At 28.4% G+C, this 21,243-nt stretch overlaps 2 protein-coding genes across 2 annotated transcripts; both read right to left on the reverse strand.

Moving 5' to 3' along the window:
* Positions 1-388: 388 nt before the first annotated feature.
* LOC111285383 (putative cytokinin riboside 5'-monophosphate phosphoribohydrolase LOGL1) lies at positions 389-4,919 on the reverse strand. The gene is made up of 7 exons (XM_022874807.2): positions 4,656-4,919; positions 4,397-4,494; positions 4,131-4,161; positions 3,937-4,036; positions 3,763-3,833; positions 1,625-1,768; positions 389-704 (listed from the first exon to the last, which is right to left on the reverse strand). The coding sequence occupies exons 1-7, from the start codon at positions 4,749-4,751 to the stop codon at positions 627-629; spliced, it is 618 nt and encodes a 205-aa protein (XP_022730542.1). The 5' UTR covers positions 4,752-4,919; the 3' UTR covers positions 389-626.
* Positions 4,920-10,834: 5,915 nt separating this feature from the next.
* Positions 10,835-18,924, reverse strand: LOC111285515 (alpha/beta-Hydrolases superfamily protein). Its single transcript, XM_022874993.2, has 8 exons — positions 18,648-18,924; positions 18,127-18,219; positions 16,607-16,815; positions 14,884-15,028; positions 14,723-14,795; positions 11,793-11,939; positions 11,564-11,689; positions 10,835-11,149 (listed from the first exon to the last, which is right to left on the reverse strand). The coding sequence occupies exons 1-8, from the start codon at positions 18,878-18,880 to the stop codon at positions 11,060-11,062; spliced, it is 1,116 nt and encodes a 371-aa protein (XP_022730728.1). The 5' UTR covers positions 18,881-18,924; the 3' UTR covers positions 10,835-11,059.
* Between the last annotated feature and the right edge of the window lie 2,319 nt (positions 18,925-21,243).

Genomic DNA, 21,243 nt, shown 5'->3' on the forward strand with positions numbered 1-21,243 from the left:
TTGATAAAAGTCATTTAATGGTTATTGCGAATGGAGATATTGCCATCTCGCAGTTGTCAGTTATAAATTGTTATTGTATTAGTATACAAAACTAACTCCGTCATAGGTTATATGTAATAATTTTTTTTTTATTTTAACAATATTCTTCTAAGTTGAGTCATTCTTTTGCTGATTAGTTTTCTTGCAATTCTCAACATTCTCTTGCAAACCAATCTATGGTAATCCAAAATAGCTTCCTGTGGCTGCTCATAACACAGTCATATAGAAACCATTTATGAAAATTTTATATATATTCTTTAACCAAAAAAAAATTATTTTCTTTTTCAAGTATACTCGATGTACTATGCTGCAACTCCTATATATAGATATATATATATATATATAAAGATATGGATAACGGTAGTATTGTATTACGACAAAGAAAGTAAAGTGTTGAACTTGAATTTAATTTAAATGGTTCAGTCACGTTCTTTAAAAGTTAAATTCAAACAAAATTAAGTTTCGAAACCAACCTTCATAAATTTATCTTTTTCTAATTCTCTTTAAACCTCGCCTACACTGTTAAAAGAAAAAAAAAAAAAAAAAAAGGGGTTTTCCCTTTCCAGATGCCAACAGGAAGCAAACTGCTACCAACTCATATCATTATTGCACTCGTTGTTCCAGCTTTGACTTGGCGCCTCTCGATCTTGATCAGGCACGTACTCCTGCGTCATGTGATCTTGAAATTTGAAAATAACTTTGCAATACATATAATTTTTTCAAACAAATATTGAGGACAGCTTGTCACCATTTAATCCTCGTATTTTAATGTGTCCACCAGTCTGACTTGTTGGATTCTTCTATTTAATTCTTTTTCAATTACTCAAATGATATTAGAACCCTAATTATCTTATGATTCTAAATAATAAATATATATTATATTTTTGAACAATTACTTCATTTGAATATTAATTCAAATTATGATTCTAAATAATTAAAATATACACTATATTAAATTTTTTAATAATTACGTAATTTGAATATTAATTCTAATGACATTCATACCAATCACAATACTCCTAAAAGTTGTCATTTTAAAAGAACTTAAATAAAATATGTTCTCTTCAAACGAGTTAAGTAGATAGCAATTAAAGGGTTAGAAACAAATTGATTAGGAACTGATTTAAAAAAAAACACGTCCAACAATTTGGCTGTTCACAAGAAATAAAAGTATATTCATAAATTTATTATACAATATTACCTCAATCTATTCATAAGCTATCAAAAAATCCGATCACTGAACAAAATAGCATTAACTAATTAATAAAAATATACCATTATCGTTGCCATTTGAACTTAGTTCAAGTGTATATAAAATTGGCTAGGGTGAGATTTGATTAAGTAGTCTTTTTTTTTTTTTTTCATTTTCTTTCCTCAAACGAAGTGTGAAAATACCCTTATATTAAAAAATATTAATAATAACATATACTACCATTTAAGTATAGGAAGCACGTAGGGTAGGGTGAGATTGTAACAAAAGGAATTTGAGGGTAAGATTGTAAGTTGCAGTACATGATATAACTTCAACACACACAAATATATAAAGAATTTGAGATGAATTTATAGTTTAGGGTATAGTAGTAACCTCCATCTTCTGGATGAGGTCATGAGCATTCTTAGCGGATATGACAATGGTCCTAGCAGAAGCGTTGATGAATCCCTCTTCTACACCTTTGTCAAACAACCCCAGCAAGCTATCAAAATACCCATCCACGTTCAACACACCTACCTGCGGATCATTTACCATATATATATATATATAATTAATTAATTTCCAATTACTCAAATGTGCATAAGACGCAGAAAATCAAGAAATTCATTTATATATTAATTCTCAAAAGAAAATTAAGTCAGTATTTCCTTTTCATTTAAACTCGTTTAATTTTCTCAATAAAAAAAAATTTAAGTCTAATGTACATGTCGTGTTTTTAGTTTTTGTGAGGACCTCATTCATTGCATGAGATGTGATTGCAGTGACACAAGAAGCATTCAATCTATATATACCTATTTGAAATATGCATACATTTATATAATATTCCATTAATTTCCAAGAAAAAAGTTTAGGGTACAAGCAAATTAGGCCTAGAAATGGGTGTTGATCAGTCGATTTCATGGCCATCCCATCACTAATAAATTTGATTGTTATCGAGTTGGAGGGGGACCTCATGATTTAAGAATTACAGCTGTTGATTGAAAGAGAAATGAATTAGGGATTAGATGTTTATGGTTTCCAAATCAAATGTGCTTTGCTTTACCACCAAACAGAAACCAAAGAATCTGTCAAACCCAATTATTTATTTTCAACTTTTTCGGGGACCACCAGTGTTTTGTTTTTTTTTTTTTTTTTGTAATATATATATATATATATATAATAAATAAAGACAGAAAAAGCAATGAAGAGGAAATATCAACAAAGAAAAGCTTCTTCTTTTTGTTTAGCAAAAGCATGTATGATGTGCCACCATTTATAAAAAGAAGTCCATACTGTGTATAATCAAATGTGTAATTCATTTGCAAATGTTCCCATACAATATCTGACTCGATGAAGCATTGAAATTTTAACAATTCTTCTCACTTACTTAACCCATCAGAATAATATCTTCGAGAATTGGAATATAGTTATAATTTAGGAGTACATGATTGCTAATAATTGATGTCAAATAACTATATATCCCGATCTGTATGTAATAAAGAAATTAAGCTAGCTTCATGCGATGGGAGCTAGCAATTCTACATTCTAATATATAAGCTTTACATAAAGTTTTATAACGATTTCATTGGTGATAATTGCAATGATTGATAGACCAATTATATAAAGATCATCAAGTAAAGAAAAAGAAACGGTTCGTCAAGCAGATCATGCTGGGAAAATCTTTCTAAAAAAACGGAAAACGGAAAATATATTTTTTTTTGGTTTGCGTAATGACATATATAATGATAACTTTAAAAGTATTCTTGCAACCATATAAAATTTTGATACACCGATGGTAATGAGTGTTTTTGACAATAGAGAGAACCTTGTGATGTCAATTTATTTAATATTTCAAAAATCAAGACATACTGATGCAAGATCTGCTGAACAGTTAGAAACTTTAGATTTCAATTTAAAAATCTTGAGTTCTAATCCTGAGATGAAAGGAGTTAGGTTTAAATGGACCAAAATGATATTCATATATATATATATATATATATATATATAGATATATATAAATTAAAATGAAAACAAAATCACAAAACAAAACCATATTAATATATGGTTGGTTGTCTTGATTTTCCAATTACTGTAGCTTATGTAGCAGATCATAAATATTGATTTTGTGATTGGAAAATTTGACATATCATCAGAATTTGAAGGCTGCTGAGCTGGGAAAAATCCTCAGTCCTTTATGCATATATATAATTTTGAATGCCATTCTTTACAATAGTGATTTTCTATGCAAGTGGTAGAATTAATATGCATTCATTAGCCACATTGTGTAAATCATATTCTTTTAACTAATAAAATGAAGAATGTTTGTAAATCATCATCAACCATCGACTCTAGGCCTCCCTCCCTTATTTGGGAATTGATGGCCATAGTTTAGGATTTATTAATATTCATATATATATATATAGGTCGACTCTAGGGAACTTTCGAATAGAGAAATCATGTTGGGTCATTATACAATCTGTATATGCAGAAGAAAAAAAACAAGAAAATTAATGGAGGAGAGGGAGACTTACAGGTTTGTGATGGATGCCCAGCTGAGACCAGGTTATCATCTCAAGTAACTCCTCCATTGTCCCATAGCCGCCTTGGATAATTAAATAAAATTAATTAAGATTCATCAAATTTACTGTAGCTATATCAAATTACTTGTGCGTTAGTTTTGGAGCGGGGGGGCATACACTACTGACCTGGGAGTGCAATAAAAGCATCAGCTCGACGGGCCATCTCTGCTTTTCGTTCATGCATGTCAGACACAATCAACACTTCCCCTACTGCATGCCCTGATATCTGTAATGCAAGTGGTCAGCATCTGCATCCTAAATATCTCAAAAGAGAACTGAGAGCTAGTGCGTGCGTGTGTTCCACGTTCACTAATTCATACCTCAACTGAGACAAGAGCTGTTGGGATTACTCTATAGATACCAAAAGAAAAGGATAGATTAATGATAAGAAATTCGGAAATTAATTTTAAAACAAGCAAAATTGATACTATTAATGAACAAAGTTAGAGTAATTGTATATGAATATGATGACTGCTGCTGCTGCCGCCAGTTTCCATAACCAACAGCCAGCAAAAGATAGATTCAATGAATAATCGCTACTAGCTAAAAAAGTTGTATAGGTCTCTTAGTTAGTCTCAAGTCTTACCCGAGAACATGACATCCACCGTCATAAACTGTTCGAGAAACCAAACCCATTAGCCCAATACTCCCACCTCCGTACACCAAATCCATCTTCCGTTCCACCTGCAAATTGAATTAATCCCCGTTCAAAAGCAAATTAATTAAACTCACTAGCAAGCAAGATCAAGCTAGCGTATGTTTACTTTCCATATGGATACAATAGAAAAAAAAAAAAAGAAATTAAAAGAGAAAGAGCAAGAGAGATTAGAAACAAACAAACAAACCAGGTGTGCGCCGAGATCAAGAGCTGCATCGCTGAATATCTTTCTGTTCCCTGAATTACTTCCACAAAACACACACACCCTTTTGAACTTACCCATGTTGGAGTATTTAATATATAATCTCTAACTCTAATTCACCTCCAAGTTAAGAGAAACTACAGAAAAAAAAAAAATCAAAGTCCCTCAAAGAAGTCTCCACATCATGGTATATATATAATGAAAAGCAATAATGTCAAATAAAAATTAACTAAATGAAATAGTTTTGTATAGCTAGGTAGGCCTTAATTTGCAATTGCATGACTAGTGTTTGTCTTTTGCCTCCCAGTCCCACTAGTAAACTTTGCATTCCAATAAAAAAGACTTTTCACTTGTCCAACGTATATAAAAATAAAAGTAGAGGTGGTAAATGGCAGACGAATAGGTTTGGTTTGATTATTTTGGGTTAAGAAAAAAATTAAATTATTTAAAGTTAAAATCATTTTGGATTTAAATAAAAAAATGATTGGATAATTTTGAGTTTGGATTAAATTGGTTTCGGATAAAAAAAAATTAAGTCATTTCAAGATTGGTATATTTTGGATAGGGTAAATTCGAGTTCCGAATGTTTTGAGTTCAAAGTTATTTGGGTTTCAAATTTTTTTTATTTTGATCATTGATCCTTGGATTTTAACATTTTGGTTATTCATATTTAATTTTTTTAATTTTTAAAATCAAATTTATATAACTAAATTAAATAAAAATTAAGATATTAAAATTAAATGATTTAAAAGTAATTGATTAATAATTAATATAAAATTTTGTTACATTAAATATAAAATTAACTTTATTCTTGAAAAAATTATTAATGATTTTTATTGATTGATATTTAGTATTTATTGTCAATATTTTATGCATTAATTATTAATTTATTATTATTGAATCATATTAATATTTAATATAATTGTACTCGTGTACATTACTCATTAGTAATGAATTAAAAATAAGCAAATAACTAGATAATTTCAAGAACACTTACCATCAAAGTCATAACTAAAAAGTACAATAATATCAAAAATATATATTATTGGTATTGATTATAAAGTTAGAATAATGTTCTAATCTTAAAACTTTAAAAAATTTTCTAAAATATCGAAAATACTTAGACATAGTGTTAATATAATTTAAATAATTGATATTTTGAATATCCAAATTTTAAACTCATGTCTTACAAGCATATATATAATGAATTATGATCATAAATTTTCTTTGCTTTTGAACTTGATTTATTTTATTAATAGGTCATCATGAGTAATAATAAATCTAAATTATTTTAAAAAGTACGTTTAATTATTTACTAGAATAATTTTTTTCTTTCAGTTTTTTCTTAGAAAAGTCAAAAGAAAACATTATATTTACATTTTTTATAAATCAAATTTACTAAAATATTATTGAAAAGTATTATTGAAATTGCATCAAAATATATCTACATTACTCTTATAATCCTAACATATAAATTTATTGTGTTCTTAAATAAAATTGATTTATATTTAACTAGTATAAACATAAATAATGTAAAATTGATGAAGAACTTTGAGTTAATGCAAATTTCGGTTTTCTTTTTCTTTAACAATAATATTGTTCAAATATTACATTCATAATAGAAAATCATTAAATTAAATTAAATTAAACAAATAAATCAATCAATATTTATAATAGGACATAACTAGATAAATCCAATATAAAATTTGATCAAACTCATATATGATAAGATTTGAATATTGGCTCTTAAGGTTTTAAGACCTCTTTTTCTTACCATTAATTAAGAAAAGACCTCATTGACAAAAGTTTTATTTTCTTAAATAAGTAAATTGGATATATTATATGTAAATTTTATATTATTTTATTAAAAATACTTATTTGTATTTATAATTATATATATAAATAATTTGTGCATTGCAAGAATCACAAACTAATAACTAAATAATTTCAAGAACACTTACCATCAAAGTCATCACTAAAAAGTACGATAATGTCAAAAAAAATTATCATTGGTATTTATTATATTATTGACATAATGTTCTAATCTTAAAACTTTAAAAAAATTTCTAAAATATCAAAAGTACTTAGACACAGTATTAATATAATTTAAATAATTGACATTTTGAACAGAAAATAGTACAAATATACAATGAAAAATGAAGACGACATTATTACGTATTGCCTAGCATGACCTGACATTGCATAACATGATTGACTTGGTTGACTTGGTTCTAATTTTAATTTTTAAGTTGTAACATTTGGTTTTGAGAGTTAATTTTATATTTAACAAAAATAACATAAGTATAATTGTATATATACATATTATAGGGTATAAATCTTTAAATTTTGTTCATAAAAAATAAAGAAATCTATTTTTAATACAACTATTCCTTATACTAATTACATATATATATTATAGATTATATATTTAATAATTAAAATGAATAAATAAATATTATTATTCTATCTATAGATTATATTTTTTTGAAATTAATAATTAATTTTATATTTATTACTTATTAATAAATAATAAAAAATTAATAAAATTTTATATAAAATTAAATTCATTAATTGATTACTTTTTAGCATTTGATTGTTTATTTCCCTTTAAAATTAAAATTGTAAAATTTCGAAGAAAAACAAAAAAAAATTTCCTTTAATTCAATTTCAACCCTAAATTTAAGGTAAAGTTACTTTAGGTTTGAATTAATTTATGTTAAGATCAATTTAAATTCAAATCAAATTGAGTTTATGTCAATTGAAATTTGAATCAATTTAAGTTTGGATTAATTCAAATTCGAATCTAGTCGAATTTGTTTGTTGACTTTTATAATCAAATTAAATTGATTGAATTTGAGTTTAGCATGGTAAGGCAAGATTTTTGGATCGAATCAGCTTTTACCATATCTAGATAAAAGTAATAATATATGGAAGAAATAATGATCAACAGTTGATAAATTCAAAGAATTTAGAACTTGAATATGCTTTAGCTAATGTAAAGAATCGGAAGAGCAAGTCGTTTGTTAAGTTATCTTAATTTTGTAAAACAATTAATACTATATATATATATATATTATCTATGTATGATGATAAATTTGATGAATTATTGTTTCCAGTACTATTTCGGATAAAAAAAATAAAATATGATATTAACAAGTAGCTAGCTAGGAGTTTAAAGAAACAAAAAGGTTCATACTACATACCTAACACAGATGAAAGGCCAATATGAGAAGAACAAAATAATCCATCTAAATCATAAAGGCTTTATAAACAAATTTTCTTTGATATATTGTGGAGAAATATTTATTAATAAAATGATTAGATGAAAAAAATATATATGATTCTCCAAGGCACATAAAATCTCTTAATCTTATCATTTTCTAGGTGTCCATATGTGTGTGTCTATATATATATATATAGACCCATGTCTCATTTTTTTAAAATTAATTTTTTTAAAATATTCATTAAGGTTACACCTTGTTAATCCCATTTGTGGGGTTGAAAATTTTCAATATTATATATATAAGAAATTATCGAATACATTGACAATAAAGTTTTACAACTCTCAAGAGTGATTAAAATGATTACATATATCCTTTAGTGTATGTTTAAAAAAAATTTTAAAAGAAGTAAGACACGTGTTACCTTGTTAATCCTGCTTATTGAGTTAAAAAACTCTACTAACAGTATATTTTTTCTCATATAATATATATAAGGAGGATAAATTTATACAATATAAAACTTTTTTTGTTTTACATATTTTTTAATAGATTTAAAAGATGAAAGAGATAAATAAAAATAGAAAAAATTTATTTAATTTCATTACTTGAATCTATTAAAATTATTAATTAAAAAAATATGTAAAATTATAAAAGTTTTTCACTGTGTAAGTTAATGTCTCATTATATATTTATATTGCTCATCCTTATACTATATGTGTGTATGTGTGTGTACATATATATAGGAAAAATCAACTTATACAGTATAATTTTTTTTAATTTTATATTTTTTAACTCTTAATTTTATTAGATTTAAAAGATGAAAAAGATAAGTAAAATAAAAAAAAAATAATTTTATTTTATTTTTTGGATCTATTAAAATTAAGGACTAAAAAAATATGTAAAATTAAAAAATTTTACACTGTATAAGCTAATTCTTCCTCGTATATGTATATTATTTATTGGATTAAAATAACTAAATATAAATGTTATATATTTAATTTTTATCTAAAAATAAAAAAATATGTGACAATATAAATATATATTTATCTATGATGTGTGTAAACGATACCCACTTTATGACCCATGACCATGATGTAATTATGATCATGGCACTAAAATAGATTCAAGCGTGCATTAAAGATGATGATGATGTGGAACCCACATTAAGCCCACCATTGATTAATGGAAGATTTTGATATTGTTTTATTATAGTTGTAGCATTGATGTTGCTTCAATGATCATCCAATATTTTTGCCACTCATAATAGTAAAAGATATTAGGAAATCCGTATAGGCCATAAGATATATATGATCCAAAACATATCTTTTTTATCAATAAAATAATAAAATAAATTATTAATTCAATGATACTAAAATAGATTTTAAAATTAAAAATTTTAAGTTTGAATTTCAATGGTAATTCAAAAACATTTTTTTTATTTTGAATTTACTCTTTTTTAATAGGAATAATAATGATTTTAATGAAATCAAATCGAATTCGATTTATTTTTTAGCTAATGCATAATATTATAAATTTTTAAATTTTAAATAGATTTTTTATATGATCTTTTCCAATTTAAAATTTTATCAATTCGATTTAGTTCATCAATTTTTAAAATTTTAGTTTTTTATTTTTTATATATTAATTTAAAATGAATTTTTCATATATTTAAATAATTTTAGATATAAAATAATTATTTTTATTTTATAAAAATCAAAAAATATATAAAAGCTAATAAAATATATAATTTGATTTAGTTCAAACTTTTTCAATATTTAACTTTTTGATCTAATATCCGATTTGAATTTAATATATACATTTAATATTCAAACTTAATTTGAACCGAATAAAAAAAAATGATTTGAATTAAACCAACTATTGTAATTTTGAATCAATTTTTATTTTTTTTTCCTCACCAGATGATAGACTTTAAATGTGAAAAACTTGCTTTCTAGTATTTGATTATCGCAAGACTCATATTTTCTCAGTTAAATTGATTTTTTTTTCTTAAAAAAAGAAAACTGTATATTACTTGTTCTCCACCGACAAATTAGTATAGACTAATTAAAAGCAACTACAGATAATTATATATGAACATTCGATATGAAATGGTAGAAAATTTTTGGTGGATGACTTGTAGTACTACTCCAAGCTCCCATATTGAATTAAGCTGAAGAAACTTTTGTTGATTGGTTTTAGATCAATTAAAATGATATTATATATAAAATTTAAAGATTTTAAGTTTATACACCAATTATCAATTTATTATATATAAAATTTAAAGATTATAAATTTAAAAGAATTTATACATGTAATATCAATTTATTTTTATGAAACTATAAAATTAAAGGATAAATTAAAAATTAAAAAAAAAAAAAAAAAACTTCTCTCGTAAATGGTAGCTTAACAAATCAGAACTTTATCTTGACCAATGGATCTAATAAGTCAACCTGATTTGACTTGGACTAAAAATTAGGGCTAAAACATTAGCTTGTAGCTTGTTAATTGCCAATTCAGATTGCGGTTTCAACACTTGGTACCAGTTAAGTTCCAACTGTCAATTTTTGGACTCGTGCTTCAATCTTCCAACCAATTTTATTTATTTTGCACAAATCCAGTCAGAAGGGAAACTAATCATGGAAAGAGACATGAATCCGTGCTCTTGCCAGGAATGAGCTTAATGTCAGACACCAACGAACCAAGGACCGGAATATGTTTGTTAATGCTCTCTTTCAGATACCAATGACACATTTTCAATACTATCTCAGTTACCAATGACCAAACGGAAAATGTTTGTTAATACTCTCTTCATTATTTGTAGAAATATTGACTTAAAGCTACATATTAATATTGTTAGTTGCTTATTAGTTGTGTGGAAGAGCCTAGTGGCAAAAGTTGCAAAACATTTTTTTTTTGGTACATAAGATGGGCATAGTCCATGGGTAGGGGGGAAGAGAGTCTTAAGACTTCTATATCATTTGCAAAATACTTTGACAAAGTAACATTCAATTAACAATTGTTGCAAGCCTCGGCATTCAGCTTGCAAAATATGCTTTTTGACATCCTATTGAATTATATACAGTGTGGGATCCGCGGTGGCCTATGCAAAGGAATATCATGAATGCCAATAATGGATATAGAAGCAGCTACAGAAGCTCCACCATGGGGTTATATCGTTGCAGAAGCCTTAGCTGCAGATTTAGAATAGCGTGCGACGAATGCCTCAACAAGTGGATTCACAAGATGTGGAGCTTCATCCTACATGCACGTCAACAATAGAGAGATGGGAGACGTCATTAACAACAAATCATCATATCCATGAAAGGCTAACCTGTTGGACAATTGTTTCTTTAAACGACACTTCCTTTAATCAATGGCAAACCAGAGCTCAGTTTAATGCCAAATTTCAGAAAGCATAAATATTTTAACTATTTTTAGGGTAAATGGTCCAAAAAAGTCCCCAAATCTTGAAAGCAATTGTACATAAGACTACTTTAAGATGTATTATCTTGCAAGATAATTCTAATAAACACCCTTCAATGAGTCACAGTTACAGTTTCACACATGCAGAGAAGCTTTCTAGCCTCATGTACAAACACGTGCATGTGCGTGTGTGAGAGAGAGAGAGAGAGAGAGAGAGAGAGAGAGAGAGAGAGAGAGAGAGAGAGCAACCTGAGGGCAGTGGCCAACATTAGGGAGAATGATAAAGTCTTCTACGGAATCAAAATTCCCATAGGCTCTTCCAAGCTCGATGCTTTCCCATGGATCCTTGTCACCCCATGCTATCAAGACAGGGCACTGCAAAACGAGGTAACAAGAAGCATAAACTTATCCGTGAAAGTAACATCAAAATGCAAGGGAAAGAGGATGGCTTGTGAGAAATTAGTTTTAAGAAACTCACCTTCACCTGTGGCAGTAATTCCTCAGGGAGGGGGCCACCGGAGTAGCATATGAACTCAAGAAAAATATCAACAGCTCCAGGCTGAAGTCCTGGTTGCAGGATAATCTGAACTAGTTCTTCGGTCACTTGAGAGGTGTCATGGTAACACTAAAATGCAACAACAGAAGCACTCAAGCAAAGGCATTGCTAACTTTGTGCTATTCTTTTCAATTAATTTCTCAGGTGGCCTACATAGTTACTAACTTGTCATACATATCATCCAAATTTCAACCTCAGTTCTCAATCATTACTTCTTCACTGCTTGAACAACTTGGAACCATATAGCTTCAAGGTTTAAATATTACAAACATTGTTAGCCTTTCAACCTAAAGACTAAAGTGATGTTTGATAAATCATTGAAAATTCTCAAACCATTGAAATTTAACATTTTCAAATAATTCAATTTTCCAATATTTTTTATAAAGTTGAGTTTTTATTTATTTTTCAACAAAAATACTATCAAATAGATTTTTCTTCATCATACAGCAATTCTGCAATAAATTTGTCAAATGTTATCTTAGTTTCTCTTTACAGCACAATTAGAACAGCTTCACTCTAACCGTACACCTTACAGAAACTTCCATCACATCAAACAGGCTCTTAAAATCAATAAATATAAAAATATTGTCATCATATAATCAATATAAACATAATTTAAAAAAAAAAATTAAATACTCATGTGATATGCAAACTGCATGCCAAACAAAAACAATTAGGTCAAATTATGTCATTACTCATTGAACTCAATTAAAATTTGAGATTTAGTCCGTGTAGTGTAATTAATACAAATATAGTCTTCATACTAAATTGATTTAATGATCTTACTCCAATTATCAACTCTGTTAAATTTTTTTGTTAAAAGTGTTAATGTGGCAGTTGACTTGATGATATGGTCATGGATTTTGATGATGTGGCATTTTAATTAGTTAAGAATGTAACTAATGATGATCTGGATTAAATGCAATGCCACATGAACATTTATATTAATCCACATCATATTTTTATTTTATTTTTTCAAAAAATTAATTTAAAATTTTTAATTTATTAATAATTAAATCTCTCTCTTCCTCAAGAACCAGCTCAGGCAATTCAAGAAATCCTGACTATGCAAAGCCTTTGTCGCATTGGCCACCCCCTCCATCGCTGGTGACCACTGTTGCCGGCAACGAAAAACCAAAAATATCCCTTTTCAGATTCCTCCTTCTTGATCGTATAGATTCATTGAAAATCTTTTAAATTTTCCTATATCTAAGTTTGAAAACAAAGACAGCCACTACCTGTCCCCTTCCACCACCAAAACTTCTCACATCTTTTTTCTCAGTAAAGCCCATTCTATAGCCAACTGATCAAATTGTTGAGACTAACAAAACACTGTAAAGTCTGCTCTGTTCTCTTTCACTCAGTTCATAAAACCTTCAGAAAATGTTTGACTTGTCCAATAGATTCTCTTCCTCTTGTCGTTCTCTCTCTCTCTCTATATATATATATAATCCCTCCTTCACTCTCCCACTACAAGCAAATCTGAAACCACCCACCCAAAAAAAAAAAGAAAAAAGAGAAAAGAAAAAACAAACTTTCTATGCCAACAAGAACAAAAACCAGGACTTGAAGAAGATATTATAACTTAAGCCACTTTCTTTAGTCTGAAGATACTATAACTTAAGCCATGTTCAACCAAGGCTCATAACACACGAGTCCCACCACCAGAACAAGAACAGCTACCTTTCCCACGTGGACTCTACCAATACTAAGTTTTGCTACTACAACAACTGTAACTTTGCCAAGCCTTGCCATTTCTGTAAGTCCTGTTGCCGTTGCTAGACTCATGGTGGCACGATAAGGGACATCCCTATTGCAGGTGGCACTAGGAAAAATGCTAGCTTATTCTTGAGGAAGAGAGAGATTTTGGAGAGAGAAGGGTAATTGAAAAATTAAATTTTAATATTTTTTGGCTTTTGTTTTTGTTTTTCAAAGTTTTTTTTTTTTTAATTATTAACAAATTAAAATTATAAATTAATCTTTTAAAAAAAAAATAAAATAAAAATATGACATGGATTAATACAAACGGTCATGTGTCATTTCATTTAATCCATGCCATAATCAATTACATTTTTAACCAATCAAAATGTCACATCATCTGATGGGAAAAAATTTAACAGAGTTAATAATTGGACTAAGATTATTAAATCAATTTAATATGAGGATTATATTTTTATGAATTACACTACTGGGAATAAATCTCAAATTTTTATTGAGTATAGGGACCTGTAGCATAATTGGACCAAATAATTATAGGAAATAGTGGTGGACTACCTTGGCCCAACAAATAGGTCACAAGCACATACCCCTCTCCTTGCATATTCAATTCTATTTTATCATTACTCCAATCAGTGCTCATATTTTTTTTCCTTTTATTACCCATTAGTACTAAAAACGCAAAGGAAAAAAACTAAAAAGAAGGGGAAAAAGGGATGGGGATACTCAAATTAAATGAACCTTTTGCTTCCAGTACATGAAACAAAAAATGGATCTAGCTCTTAAGTCTTAGTCCTAGAGAATATTCAGTTTTCACAAAATTTCACTTATCAAAATGACTTTTGTGGAGGCCAAAGATTAAAAACCCAAATGACAAAATTAATCAGGGAACAAATTTTGAACTTTGAAGGTTTCAAATATAGCGTAGGAAGAAGAAACAAGCAAGCATTGACCACTACCTATGTAGCAAAAATCTGTAAAACACCCAAATTGTGATGCCAACTAACTTGTTAAAAGCCTTGGTTCTGGGGCAAAGGTCAGAGGTTATAACCTCAGTAACGTCTTTGCAAGCTAACTTACCCAACATATATATAAAAATTAAGTGATTTCTTACAAAAGTCATCATAGAAGACTACCTGGCAAAGAATACTTCTAACAGACTCTGGTGTGGCGATGGATCTGTAAAAAAGTTTGCCCAATGCAGTATTCCTGCCAAGACAGCATTACTGCCTGAAAAACCAATATGAACACTCTAAACTAAGCTGAAAAAATAACAATGCTTCCATATCATTATTACCTCAGCAAACTCTGAAATGAAGCGATGAAAGGTCTTCCAAACCATGGCTGCTTTTTTATATGAAGCATGCGCAGAGATATATTTAATAGGAGAATACCCCGACAGATCTGCGGGTTCGTGACTGCTGCTTGAAGACCAACCAATCCTACAAGAAGACCCCATTATTTAGACAGGCATATTGCTTTTACTATTAAGCTGCACAAAATTTTGAAATGCAGACAAAACCCAAGCGTTGCTTGTTTTTAAAGAAATAACATCAAATGAGAAGGTCTGTATTATTGCAACCAAAATATCGGCATCCTAAAACAACAGGAGTTCATAATGTGGGTTCCAGAGGCCATAACACATCAGATAATGTGAAAATGACTCCCAACAAATTTTAAATTTAAATGTTACTAAGGAAATCAGTTGCAAGTTATTCAAACTCTCTTGACAGCTCTATGAGGGCTGCTTTGCTTGTGCAATCAATTTTCACATTTTCTAGGTCCTAACAATACATTTCCAAGCAAAAACAATAGTATTAATAATTAAATAGTGACGAAAATGGGAAGGGAGCACACGAAACCAGTGATGAAGGGTCAAATGTGATTATAAAAGAAACTTATGCCCAGGAAATTCATATCACATGTCAAGAAAGGTGGTAAATGAACCGGATTATATGCTTTATGAACTAAATTTAAATATTCTCAATGGTAAACCTATACATCAAACAGGAAACTTGGAAACTTTCTATGGTTTGTCAAATTTAAGGATTTTCATTTTTCTTTTTCAACAACATATCAACTTAACAAGCAAAATATTGCGCTGCAATAAGCACTCTGTTTAAGGTGTTTGTATAATGTCAGCAGTTAGGTATGCACTATAATACCATCTCCTCTTTTTCCTTTGTTATGTTCTCAAAAGAACATGAAAATAAGTTTAGAACCTTTAATCAGGGGAAACCCTTTTTTTTTTTTATCATCTGGGCAGAAGGAAGACAGTGTCACAGATGCTTAGCAGCCTCAGCCCTCAAGGTAGAGAAACAATGAAAAAAAAAAAGGACAAGGATAGTATTATCTTGTCTAGCAAAGCCAAACCAAAAGGTCCTAACTAAGAGTGACAAAGGATAAGAGAAAGGGGGAAAAGTGTGACATACAAAAGACCTCAATGGAAAATTTTTTTAGCCCATTGTCAGCACATGTGATGGTTGTAAGTCAGTCAGATTCATACAAAATATTCTGATAACTAGAATATAATACCATCATAACTGGAAATTATTATCCTAAGTATAGGAGTCATGCCTCTGAAACCTCACATATATAAGTGGCTACTACTTTCCCAACTATCTACAATAGGTAAAGGCCCAAAATGGAAAGAAGAAAGGGCTGTGAAGAAGGTAAGATAGATGATAAAGATTAATATTATACTAAGATATAGCATGAGCATCAAATTTTGAAAGAATTTTTTGTTTTGAGTTAAAAATTGTGAAAGAATTAATAATTTTTTTTTTTTGGTCTGGAAACCCTTGGTGTCCGGTAGCCACTTTGGGCCCCAACTATTCCAGAGTCAAGCTAAGTTGGACCCCATAAGGGAGGTAAGCTCTCCCAGTGCCTATTTTCTCTATTCACAAGACTCGAAACCAAGACCTTGCTTAAGGGGAACCGAGCTCCTTGCCACTCGGACCAACACGCGTTGGTGAAAGAATTAATATTACATGAATTAGAACATTAACAAGGGTTGTTACCTCCAATAGAATTGCAAATAAAGAATGCTTCTTCTTTAACCACGCTGCTACAAAAATCATTCAATTGGGAAGCCCAAGCCTCAAATGTATAGAATGAGTCCCCAACCTCACGAGGATTTGGCTTGTCTGAGTATCCATAACCAATAAGATCAATTGCATATACCCTATGTGATTGTGCAAGAACTGGAATATTTTTCCTCCAATGATCACTGTAATAAGCAAGAAATCACAAGAATCAAACATCAAGAAAGTAAATATGGAAGCAAGTTATTAAAAGGAAACATTTAAACAATCAATAATTGAAACACTCTCAAACATGCATATACCAATCGCCTGGTTGAGAAAATAAACATTTGAAAAGAATTAGGCAGCACTACAAGAAACAGTATACCCTAAATTCTAGATGCAACAAGCCATCCAAAAGGAAACTGGTGGGTTGACAATTCTTTAAGCACAGCATCTTCTGCATACTTCACTGTCTGACATGCGCTTAAACCAGTGACAATTAATTACATTACAAAATCCAATCGATTTAACCACCTTAAGTCTCAAACCTAGTATAATATGCTCCTTTTTTTGTTATGCACAAAATGGTGGATCCCTTTGGAACAAGGCTCAAGGCTTCCTTCACTCAAAAATTAGCTGCTATGCACAGGTGCACCAATGCAGGCCATAGTTCTACAGAAAAGGAGTCAAGACTAGATGTTTTAAGGAAACACAATATCAAGACTTCTTTATTGTTAGATAACTTCATTAAATTACCATGCTGTTTTCTGTGACCACAAGCGAAACACCATCGCCACTAACACTACCACAGCTGTTGCAAACAACAAATATGTCACTTTGCAGTTTCTTTAAATACATAAAACCTGTTATACTCTCTCTTTTCATTAGTTATTCATGCTTTCCCCAAATAATTACCAAAAACTGAAACTTACTGTATTTATGCATGCAAGATCCAAAAAGTTGTTTATTGGACAATAAAGACATCTTAAATTCCAGTTCTATAACATCCTGTATAAGAGAAACAATAGCAGCAAAGTATAAAAGGAAAAGGAAAGCCTCAAGGAATGGGAATAATGAATTCTGATTGCATCCACTTTTAGCATATTAATAGCTTTGAGATACAGAATAAAGATAATCTTCGAAAAAGTTGCAAGGACCTAATCATATTCCTCCCCAAAGCAGCATTATTCATTACCATAATATAACCATGCACACTACCAGCAAGATTACTAAGAACATCAATCTAATTATAACATACATAACAGTTCCTAGAACAAAAAAATAAAAATAAAAAATAGGTTTTCTAGCAATATCAACTTTATTTCTGACATGATTGTATGGCAAATTCCACCATTTGTAAGGGCATCATCATCTAAAAGTAAAAAAGAAACCCACATGCATGCGATGGAAAATATGAAAATACAAAAGCATGACCATATTGAGCAATTTTTGCGATCAATACCTATAGAAATTACTTGTCTGCTAATGAGAAGCAAAATTTCAATTATGTAGACCTGTTTGCTCCAAAGCCATGTACTAAAAGCAAGGCAGGACCGCAGCTCCCAGAACATTGATAGCGAATAGTGTAGCCCCTCCAGTTCCATGTACTATAAGACGGAAGATACAACGTTAAAATTAAAGAAAACTAAGGGTTATTAAATTATAACTTGCCATTCATAGGAAGCAACTGCAACGTATAACTACAATGTTGTATACTGACTGTTGGGAAATACAACAACCTTTTTTGATACAAATGCAGTGAACTTTTTATGGTGTCAAGAACTATTCCTTGGTATTCAAAGGGGTGAATTTAACGAAATTTCTGAGATTGCAGTGCCCTTCAAGACTCCTAATCTAAATATGTACACAGAAAAACGAATTTGTTTGACATGATTTACTGGGTAGTTTGATTTCCAGAAGATTTCTACTCATTACTATTTTCTTCTAAACCAGATTAGAAATCATTGTCCATGGGCATTTACACCTCTGGTTTTTAGCTGTATTCTCCACAGTTATAAAAGATAGAAAAGTGTACCAAGTTTGAATTTGAGGCCGGGAGTTGGTCTTATCTCCAATTTGATCACCCGTGGCCATGGTGGAATGATCACTTGAAATGGAGCGTATAAGGAACCCATTTGGCCTGAAGCGTGAAAGGTTGGGAAATGAATGGAGAGGGGAGGTGGAAATCTTGATTCTTGCAGCGGAGCACACTGGAAATTCAAGTTTTGACAAGGGCAGAGTGAGAGAGTTGAAGGTTGCCATTAGCATTTGGCCGAGAGAGAGGCTGCGCGTGCGCGGATTCAGACCTAATGAGCGGTTAAGAAAGCAATTGAGCCTTAACCAATGTTGGGTGTTAGTCCACGTAGCCAACAACATGCAACACTCACTCGCCTTCTGCCCCGGCCTTATGCTCTTCTAACATGTACCACTCATTATTAGGAATAGCCGATCAAATTGTGCTTCAGGTCTCCACACTTTTTAGAAATTTAAATTTTAGTTTTTATATTATAATTTATATAAATTTAATTATCTTATTTTTTTAATTTAATCACAAACTCTGTTAATCTTTTGTCGATAAAATGCTAACACGATCATTAATTTGATGATATATTATTGATTTTATTGATATAATATTGACCTACTAACATAATAATTTGGATGAATAAAATTAATTATTAAATTTTATAAACAATCATTGCATTCATGTGAAATTTTAAATTTAATTTTTATATTTGTATGAAATTTAAAATTTATTATCTTAATAAGAAAATTATTTAAAATATTTATTAATTTTTTAATTTTTTAAAATATTAAATTTATTTTTTAATATTTTAATATTTTGGTTTCATTTTTTAGATATTTTTTATTTTTCCAAAATTTAAAATTTTTATTTAAACAAAATATTTAATTTTATTATTTTTATTTTTTGGAATTTTTATAAAATTTTCTATATTTTTTAATTTTTATTTGTAAAAAAAATTTATAATATTTTATGTTTAAAAAAAGAGAATAAATTTTTTAAAAAATTATACTTTTTTATCTTATTCAAATGGAAAATCAATCGAAATAAAAAATTTTCCATGTTTCTTATTTCTTTATTTTACCCAGATTTTATGTTCATCCATCTTAAATATACCAAATAGAATAAGTTTTAATGACTTGCGTATTCTTTACAGTTTATTTGTTTATTTATTTATTTTAATTTAAATATTAAAATTATAAAATTTTTTATAAAACATAAAAAATATAAAAAATTTGTAAAAATTCTAAAAAAGTTAAAAACAAAAAAAATAAAAATTTTGATTAAATAAAATGTTAAAATTTGAAGCATAAAAAAACTCAAAAAAATGATTTTTTACTTCAAACATTAAAATATTGAGAAAAGTAAATTTAATATTTTAAAAAAACTAGAAATTTTTTTTTAAAATTCACAATATTTAAAGTTTTTAGAAAATATCTAAATTTCCAAAAATTAAAAAATAAAAAATTTTCAAAAAAAATGAAATTAAAAATATTAAAATATTAAAAAGTAAATTTATTATTTTTAAAAATTCTAAAAAATTTTTAAAAGAATTCAAAATATTTTTTTATATTAAAAGGGCTAAATATTAAAATTTGTGTGAGTGAAAGGATTAAATTTCAAATTTCATTTAAATACAGAGATCATTTATATAATTTAATAATTAATTTCATCTATTCAAATTATTTAATGGCAAGTTAATGCCATGTCAACAAGCCAAACACTATAGCAGCAAAATCAACAATCACATCAATATTTTTAATGGTAAAAAAAATTAATGAAATTAATAATTGAATTAAAATTAACAAATTAAAAAATTATAGAACTAAATTTAAAGGAATTAACATATAAGGACTAAATTTTAAATTTTCACAAGTATAAAAACTTCTTACGTAATTTGACCAAAGTAGCCTCATTCTCTAGCCACAAAATATTTGCCTTAGCGTTGATTTTTTTTTTTTTAAGCAAAAGGTTAGCCTGTTAATGATAGGATGGTAAATAAAAGGCTTAATATTAAAATATACCTTTTTTTTACAAAATAAATATAAAACATCGATCTCTTATTACACAAAAATAAATTTATAATCTTTTATTTTACTACAAATAAATCATAAACTTTTAAAGTTACGTAAAAAAATATAATTCAGTTAAATGAGACTAACATTCATTTTTGTATTGCGTATTTGGTATCCTACATGAAAGATGATGTGTAAAATAATGTCTACGTAAAGCCATTGACACATCATTTTAGTTAAAAAAAGTTTACACCTCATTGTAGTTAAAAAAAGTTTAATATGTAAATATACTCTAAACTTTTTACAAAAAATAGAAATAACAAATCCACCTTTTATTGCATTTTTAATTTTTAAAAAAAAAATTTGTTCTTTGAAAAAAAATTCAAATATTAAAAAATTAAAAACAATCCATATGAACATCATTTTACATGTAATCTTTTACGTATGATGCCAACTATATAATACAAATGCTCGTTAGCCTCATTTAATTAAATGAGACTTTTTTACGTAAGTTTAAAAAATATATATTTTATTTATAACAAAATAAAAAAGATTCTAAACATATTCGCATGTAATAAAAAACCAAAAACTTAAAA

The sequence above is a fragment of the Durio zibethinus genome, chromosome 6 (genome assembly GCF_047325235.1).
Source record: "Durio zibethinus cultivar Kanyao isolate XHJ-2024 chromosome 6, ASM4732523v1, whole genome shotgun sequence".
Taxonomy (NCBI): domain Eukaryota; kingdom Viridiplantae; phylum Streptophyta; class Magnoliopsida; order Malvales; family Malvaceae; genus Durio; species Durio zibethinus.